The sequence below is a fragment of the Rhea pennata genome, chromosome 2, assembly GCF_028389875.1.
Source record: "Rhea pennata isolate bPtePen1 chromosome 2, bPtePen1.pri, whole genome shotgun sequence".
NCBI lineage: Eukaryota > Metazoa > Chordata > Aves > Rheiformes > Rheidae > Rhea > Rhea pennata.
In genome coordinates, this window is record NC_084664.1 from 62,457,294 (window position 1) to 62,465,356 (window position 8,063).

Here is an 8,063-nt window from a genome sequence, read left to right on the forward strand (position 1 = left end):
TTAAAAGAAAAAAAAAAGTTGCTCATACAAAACTAGCTAGGGCTATTAGTGAGAAGTGCTTTTTCTCATTAGTGAAGCCAGGGAGCAGCAAGAGTGGAACTGCTCCAGGCAGGAAGGGAAGCAAAGAGCAGCAGGTAGCGATAGCCTGTTGCCACTGAAAGGCAACGTAACAAGCCAGGTCGAGGTCAATCCAGGAAACCCAAGCATCAATTCAGCAACAGGGCCCGGGCCCAATCCCACCCCTGACATAGCTCAGGGCAGGACAGAGTGCCCTGACCTGAGCTGAAACTGGCCCCCCCAACCTGCCCATAGATGGTGGTGGTGGTGGTGGTGGCTGCTCAGAGCCATTAAGGGCTATTAGTGCTCCCCCTGCTCTGGTAACCAAATTCACAGAGGACAGCAGATTTAAACCTGAGTAAATGTTATTTTCCCTCGATCAGTACCATATGCTTCAACTAGATAACGGGGCTGGAGAGCCCAGTCCTTGTGCTACATTTAGGTGGGAAGGGTAGGCAATCACGGGGGACTGGAGAGACTTCCACCTCTGCTCATCTGTCCAGCCTCCTCTCCTCAAGGATATGAAAAGGATGTCATTGTCTCATTGCATACTCACAGCATATTGCTTACCCACACGAGTACTATTCCTATCTTTTTTTTTTAATTATTTTCTTGCAATTATGAATTGTGATCACTTGTTTAAAATAGCAATTGTAGAGCCAACACAGCTGAGGGAATAAGCTGAATGTTACTTTTTGGTTCTTACGCCACACCAGAAAAAGCCACTTCCATCAGGTGATAAGAAATGATTGTTTCCCAAAGGAGAAAAATCCAGGTTTCAAGACCCACTTTCACGGATCAGACATTGTACCATTAGATAGGGTTGCAGTTTTCCCCTCTCTTCGGAAGACAATTCAAGAATATTTTATTGTATACCTCTACCATGCAAATCCATGTAACTTGATTTACAGTGATTTTGATTACACACAGATTTTAGGGGGTAACTGTAGTTGGTTGTGGAAACAGGATTTGGAAAATGCTTTCTGCTTAGGGAGTTCACTAGTTAGCATAAAAGAAGGAAAAATAATCTTATTTCCTGAACAGGCAGAGTAAAAAAATGGTTAGGTTTAATACACATCAACTCCCTATTCTGGTATAGTTTGCAGCATAAGGGTACATTCACTCTTGAGCATGGGGTGTTGGAACTACTTTTTCAAAACAGAAAAAAAGCCCTAGACTGTTTTAAGCATCATAGGACACTACAGCTTCACTAATTAAGTGCTTAACTCCCAGGAGGAGTTAGGTACTTGCTATGGCAGATAGACTTCATCTGAAAGCTGAAGAGCCTGTACTGTTTCCAGTTACAGGAGGCCTAAAGTGCAGTTCCAGGTCCCGAATCTTTGGTCCTATACCAGCAAAACTCTTCTTAAGGAACTTAGCTTTCTAGATACAAACAGATTTTCTCAGTTTCAGTTACCTACAGCACATTTAACCTCTGTAGTGTTCCTTTATATCCCATTTTGTTATCATATGGTGTTCAGAGGGCGGAAGTAAGATGCCAAGGTAGACTGCCCGTTCTACATCAGTTTTTCATGAAGAGGGAAGAAAAGAAAACAGAGCATGCTCTGACACATCTGGACACAGAGGTCAGGCAGGGACAGGATGGAAAAACAGTAGCAGATTGGACATTTACATGAACAAGCCCAAACAAGCAGGCTAGAATACTAGTCTCTTCTTGTGGGATGTTATTTCTATTTGCTAGCTTAGAGATACTCTCAGAATTTTTTTAAAGATTTGGAATATAAGAAACTGAGGACCAGGGCAGTAGTACAGTACAGTAAAAGATGCTTCCACTTGAGTTGCATTAACAACATGAACAGTTGGTGCTGAACATAACACATGCTTTGTCACACCTTTAGGACAGATCATCTGACTCTCTAACACACTTGACAGATGCATTTCAGATTATCTGACCACTGCAAAATAGCAGCAAAGAACTCTAATGCTAGCCTGGCTCCCTAAGATACAAAGGTAAGAACCAAGTGATTCACCTCTCTTCACCTTTCTCATTCTTTAAGAAAACAGCCCAGATGTGCACAGTTAAACAGGTATGGAGCTCAAGTATTCTATTCTGTGCCTAAGACATAAAACAGCACCTACCATGATACATGGGCCTGGAAGGTGATGGAGTTTAGAACAGCAATAATACTTGCAGTGGGCTATAGGAATACCCCATCAACCCTTGTGTATACCGTTGTATTGACCACTGCCGCTCCTCCAGCCTTCTCTATCTGCAAGAACAGCAACACTAATTGCTCTCTTAACCTGAAAAATACCGATGTGTCAGCTCTGCAGAATGTTATCCTGCCCTACACATATACAACAGCCTGCTTAGGGATCCCTTAACTCAGAGCTGTGTTGTCTGATACTGAATACATCCAGCATGAACTCTAGAAGTCAATTCTGCCTTGATGTTTGTTGAAGAGGAAAAAAAAATTACATTTCTTTTCCCGCAGCTCAAAGCATACTAAAAGCATATGCAGATTTCCAAAAGTTCTTCTCTCTGTAACACTCAGATATGCCAGCTCTCCAATGCTGCGTGTCTCTCATAGCAGCAATGCTTCGCAAAAATGGTCTTCTGGATGCAGAAATTCTTTGGTAACTTCATAAAAACAGATATAATGACCAGCTCACGCCTGCATCCAACAGCATATCACATGAGAGTACTCCAGCAACTCATACTTGTCTCATGCTTTGTGGAAAAGGCCTCGGACTGGAAAATGATGGAGATTCAAGAGCATTCATGCAAGTGCCGGAATGAAATACTGAAGTGAAACGTCCTCATGGAGCAAGATGAAGTGGACGATCCTTCTACTTACAATATCTGGAGGGGGGAAACACAAATCCAGTCTGAAGGAAGATGCAAATACTTTAAATGACATCATCTACAGAATGCCACACTCCTGACAGAAGGTTTACTAGACATATCATCCTGTAATATGGAAGTCCCGGAGGGTCCATAAAAGCAGATGCCAAAAAGGAAACATGTAATATATAGGCTTAGAAGTCTATCTATGATTTAAATCTTCCCTGGAAAATTCATACATGTTGCATTAGAAAATAATTCAGATGCTTTCTTAGGAGGGCAGACATTCTTAGGAGAAGCATACAACATTATCAAAATAGGATACAAAATACTACAGTCTTTGCTTAGGAATAAAATATATATTTTATTCCCTGTGGTTAGCAACACTGGCTGTGTAAAATGCACCTGGATATTAGAATCAATTCAGTATCCAATGTAAGAAAGTACCTGAGCAAATCAGTACATCTGACACCTGAGAGCAGGTCAGTTCTCTCTAAAGACTTTGCAAAACCAAAACCTTTTCCAAATACAACAATTTAACTTCAAAAGCAAAGAAAACATGAAGACCTCCCCTGATTAGTCAGTCTGGATATTCAATATGATACTTTTAAAGGGCCTAGCCTTCATTTTTAAATTTTACTTTTTCCAAACTCCTAATGCCTGAAGCTCCTTAATGAAATATAGAAATACTCAAAGTTCACAGGCACAGTAAAAATTGCCAAGTTCCAAGCTGTCAGAAGGGTAGCTATGCTGTTCTGTTACGTCTACGAGTATGGCAGACCCCTTTGACTAGATTTTTGCAAGTGGAGCTGTTGAACTTACTGCACAAAGCTTTTGTGGGATTGACTTGCTGTCCTGCAAGCAGCTGCAGCAGCTTCTTGATATCTATGCGTGCCTCAGCCATGGTCTCTGGATCTCTGCCTTGAGCAGAACTTTGACATTCATCGTCTGATGCTACAAGTATAAGAACAGTACACTTAGCCAAAGTCTCAAAAGGCGTTTCAATAGGTAAAAGAACATAGCTGACAATCAGTGAACAGTTGATACTTAAATGTAAGTCTCCATCCTTGGAGATACTCAAAAACTGCCTGGACACAGTCCTGGGCAGCCTGCTCTAGGTGACCTTGCCTGAACAGGGGGTGGGACTAAATGATCTCCAGAGGATCTTTTCTAAAATCAACAGCAGTTTAAGGAAGGGAATGCCAGTTTTCTACAAAGTTGTTGCAGATAATTGGAAGAAATTCCTCCGCATACACCGAACAGTCATTAGCCACTTTTCTTTCTGGGTTGTATTTGCAGACTTCAAAGCAACAATGCTATTTTGTAGTTAAGTACTGGCAGAAGGTGGGTATTGTTATCGGCAGCACATCTAAGTCACGAGACCAGACAAACATGAAAGGCAGCGAATATGACAACTTACCCCAGGGAGGATTTCCTAAGTCTTTAAAATGTGTTGTTACAGACACTAAATCAGTTTCTATTTTCAAGTTCATTTCTCCACTCAAGTTTGCTTCAATCACCTGCAATATAATCAATCTCATTTTTAGGCAAGCCACTTATGCACTTGAGAATTATAGAAAAATTACTGCTTAGTTCAAAAACAAGTTTCCAGAAGTGCTTCAGTGAGCTGACAGCCCAACTGCACTTTTGAACAGCACTCAAACATTTGAATATTCAGCTACAAAATGCATCGTTCTCAAGTGAAGAACCTTGCAGCACACAATGCCACATTCTTTCAAGGACTCAGTACAAAGAGCACAATGTTCAGTGAAGTCCAGGACAAGCTCTCCAACGTCAGTCCTGAAATAAATGTCACCCTCCCCTTCAGTCCTTGCACAGACCTCAGATGACTCCAGTTCAATGTGTGACCTAGCCCAAACACATCCCTTGCAAGATGCAACATGAGCTCATCAGTTTGGGCAACAGGGAAAAATGCTACAAGGACACGCACTTGAAGCTCTTCAGATATGAGACCTGTCTTAACTTACAATGCAATTGCTGAGGTTCTTCATTCTCTCCACCACACTCTTCATTGTTTTTAATACTGGTAGGTAAATACTGACCTAAAAAGACACAGGAAGAAATGCATTCGTATGACTTTTTCACAAGGGGATGCAATGCTTACTCCCCCTTCACTTCTGTCTTTAAGTCGCCCTCATCTGCTACTTACTGAGTGCAGGAGCACACCATTTAAATCAAATCAGCAAAAGACCCTTGAACAGAGGATCTCTCTTCCTCATTGTACCACTGGGCCACTGCTCTAGCAAGTGCTTCAGACATAAAAAACTAATTTCAAGTTACTGATTCTTATACTCTCTGATATATGTGTCAGAAAAGCTGTCCCAAGGCTGTGTGCAAAACGCAAAACACACAAAGCTTTTGAAGATCAAGTTCACATGCGTATCCATATCTATGTTACCAGCAGTTAACACCAGTCCAGTCACAGAGGAAAGAGATTATACATTGCTATACAACTGCACTCAGCTTTATAATGGCACCATGGTCAGTCTGAAATGACACAACAAAAGGCATCCACGCCTCTGCTGCGCTATGTATTCAGAATAGAGTGACTTAGCCATGTAAGTATATGACATCTACAACCTCAAATCAGAGCACACTGCCACTGAGACCTTCCCTCATGGCTCTACTCTAAGTCAGCACAGGATAGACAAATACCAGGTCAAAACATACTTTCACCTAACTCTGCTAGATGAGCCATGAATTTCAGACAGAGAATGTTTGGGTCACATGGGAGATAAATCATATGAAAGAGGAACAGACCTCTGTGTTTTCAAGATGCTCCTGCCAAAAACGTCCTTTCCTCCTTCCTCCTTCCACCTCACCTATCAACAGCAGGTAAGCACCTGCTGTATTTTACCAACACCTAGGCTTTCTTGTAATGATAGAACCCACTTCCCAATTCGCTCCAGTTCCTCCATTTTTCCTTTCCATCCCCTTCCTGAGCCCACTAGCAGCTTACTCCTGCACTACCATCCAGTCACAACTTCCCCAGCCAGCACAGATCACAAAAACAGTTGCTTACATCGAAGTCTGGCACACTGGGCTCTCTGAAGTCATTCCATAATCTTCTGGGAATAACCCCCACTGGAATGTCATGTGTCACAATTCGACTGCTGCTTGACAAGGATGGCTTGAGTGAGAGAGAAAGAACATTCTTGCAGTTAAAAATACAACTTCAATTCCGAAGCCAGGATTTTCAGCCCTACGCTGGGAAATACTAGTATGACTAGATGCTCTGTTTCATTTTCCATAGGTTCAGCGCTATGAAGTGGACTTCCCTTTTGCATAAGGAAGAGCTTGGGAAGCATCAGTCATTGGTACCTACAAGCTATCTTTAGAGCTAAGCAGTTCAGCAGCATTAACGCAGGAGACACCAGAAGATAGCAGTTTAGAACGGTCCAGTGGGAAAAGAAAAAAAAAAGAAAAGAAAAACAGAACAAAACACTACATTGAATCCTCCTGCACTGATAGCCTTTAAAGAGAATGCAATCATCCCAGAAGGATTTCAAGATTCTCAAGGAAGGAGGAAAGGTATCAGGTTGCAAGGAGTTAAGAGAAAGTTACTTAAAGCATGCATATTGCATTCTTGCTCTGCCTCTTGACTTAACTTTACAGTGCTTTTACTTCATGACAGTAAAAGTATTCTTGCACTTACTAGCTCCACAGCTACTGTGAGACAAGGACAGTGTTTGTTGGTCAGCTTGATCTTCACTGTCTTAGCATTCTGGGCTGTTTTTAATGCTCTTGACAGGTTCTCAGGCACTAGCTCCAAATAGATTTCATTGTGCTCTGCAGCTACTCCTTCCATCTGGAACTCATCAAAGAAATTCCCCTGTAAAGCAGGAAATAAAGTAAGTCAAACAAGCAAACCAAAAAAGGCAGGTTTGATGTTAACAGGCTGTAAGTTTAAAATTGAACATCTACAGCGTGAAACTTTCCTCCACACGGTGTCACCTGCAAGAATCAATACAGGCTGCATCAGGACGAAGGCCCACTGCAAGCACAGGAAAAACAAAAAAACAAAAAAAAGAAGGAAAAAAGAATCCCACAGAGCCACAGCTACTGACTCAGACCTGCCGCGTACCGTGCCCAGCGCGACCGCTGCGATGGGGAGCCGATGCCAGGCAGACCCTACTGAGCCAGGGCAGGCTTCAGGGACAGCCAAGGCCCGGGCCGTGCGGAGGTAACAGCCGTCCTGGAAAACCGAGCGCCTTCGGCAGCCGGGCAGGACCCGAGCGGCCCGCAGGGCCCCTGCCACGGGCCGGGCCCGCAGCGGCGGCGCGGCGCGGCGCGGCGCGGCGCGGCGCGGCGGAGGGGAGCGAGCCCGGCGCGGCGCCCACCGCCCCGCTCACCTGGCACAGCTCGCACCACACGCTGACGCCTCCGTTCGCCACTTTATCCGAGAGGATGAAATACAGCTTGTCGGCCGTGAGGCGCAGGCTGCAGGTCTTGGCCAGCCTGGCCACCGTGTTCACCACCCCTGCGGGAGCAAAGCGCCGCGGCGGCAGCAAGCTCTGAGCACCCCGCGCCGGGCGCGGCACGCAGCGCGGACAGACAACAGACGGACACACGGACTGCGGCCGCGACCCCCCGCCCCGCCCCGTCCCCCCAGCCCTCCCCGCCCGCCCCGCTCACGGCTGAAGTGGTTGAGGCAGGCGAGATCCACGATCTTGGCGCGGAAGCGCATAATGGCGGCGGCACGCGGCGGGACGGGGCTCCCGCCGCAACGGCCGCGCTCCGCGGCACCGCCCCGGCCCCGGCCCGGCCCGCCCCGCCCCGGCCCCGCCCCGGCCGGCGACGGAAGCGCAGCGCGGCCCCGGCCGGCGGCAGCGAGGAGCCGCGGGCGGGGAAGGCGGAGGCCTCCCGCTACCTCCGGGTCGGCATGGCAGCCGGGGGCGCGTCGCGGCACCCCAGCGGGGCTGTGCCGGTTCCCTGTTGGAAGCAGTAGGCAGACGACGGGGAAATCGGTCTTCTCAAACTTTGTACCGCCTATACCCCTGTGTTTGAGAGCCTCCACGTTTCTGGTCTGCATCCTAACACGGAAAGGGTAGCAATCGTGGGGAGCACTGCTGGGAGGCCGGACTTGTCGAGGGTAGTTCAGCTGTCACGACATCAGACCACCTCAAGCACTTTAGACCTGATGCCGTGCAGAGAGAGCTCAGGCGGATATTTCCTGGAG

The 8,063-nt window shown here is 46.0% G+C and overlaps 1 protein-coding gene across 1 annotated transcript; it reads right to left on the minus strand.

Moving 5' to 3' along the window:
• Positions 1–898: 898 nt before the first annotated feature.
• On the minus strand, positions 899–7,613 carry HUS1 (HUS1 checkpoint clamp component). Its single transcript, XM_062569617.1, has 8 exons — positions 7,520–7,613; positions 7,237–7,364; positions 6,540–6,716; positions 5,907–6,014; positions 4,852–4,926; positions 4,284–4,383; positions 3,686–3,817; positions 899–2,881 (listed from the first exon to the last, which is right to left on the minus strand). Exons 1-8 carry the CDS (start codon positions 7,569–7,571, stop codon positions 2,799–2,801), a joined length of 855 nt encoding a protein of 284 aa, XP_062425601.1. The 5' UTR covers positions 7,572–7,613; the 3' UTR covers positions 899–2,798.
• Between the last annotated feature and the right edge of the window lie 450 nt (positions 7,614–8,063).

What these genes read in the sequence shown, in the direction of transcription:
- HUS1 (XM_062569617.1), bottom strand. Translation starts at nt 7,571, where the DNA reads ATGCGCTTCCGCGCCAAGATCGTGGATCTCGCCTGCCTCAACCACTTC. An exon ending in TGTGGTGCGAGCTGTGCCAG is followed by an intron (nt 6,717 to 7,236) that starts GTGAGCGGGGCG and finishes CCTGCTTTACAG; the next exon opens with GGGAATTTCTTTGATGAGTT. An exon ending in CCAGTGTGCCAGACTTCGAT is followed by an intron (nt 4,927 to 5,906) that starts GTAAGCAACTGT and finishes GTGTCTTTTTAG; the next exon opens with GTCAGTATTTACCTACCAGT.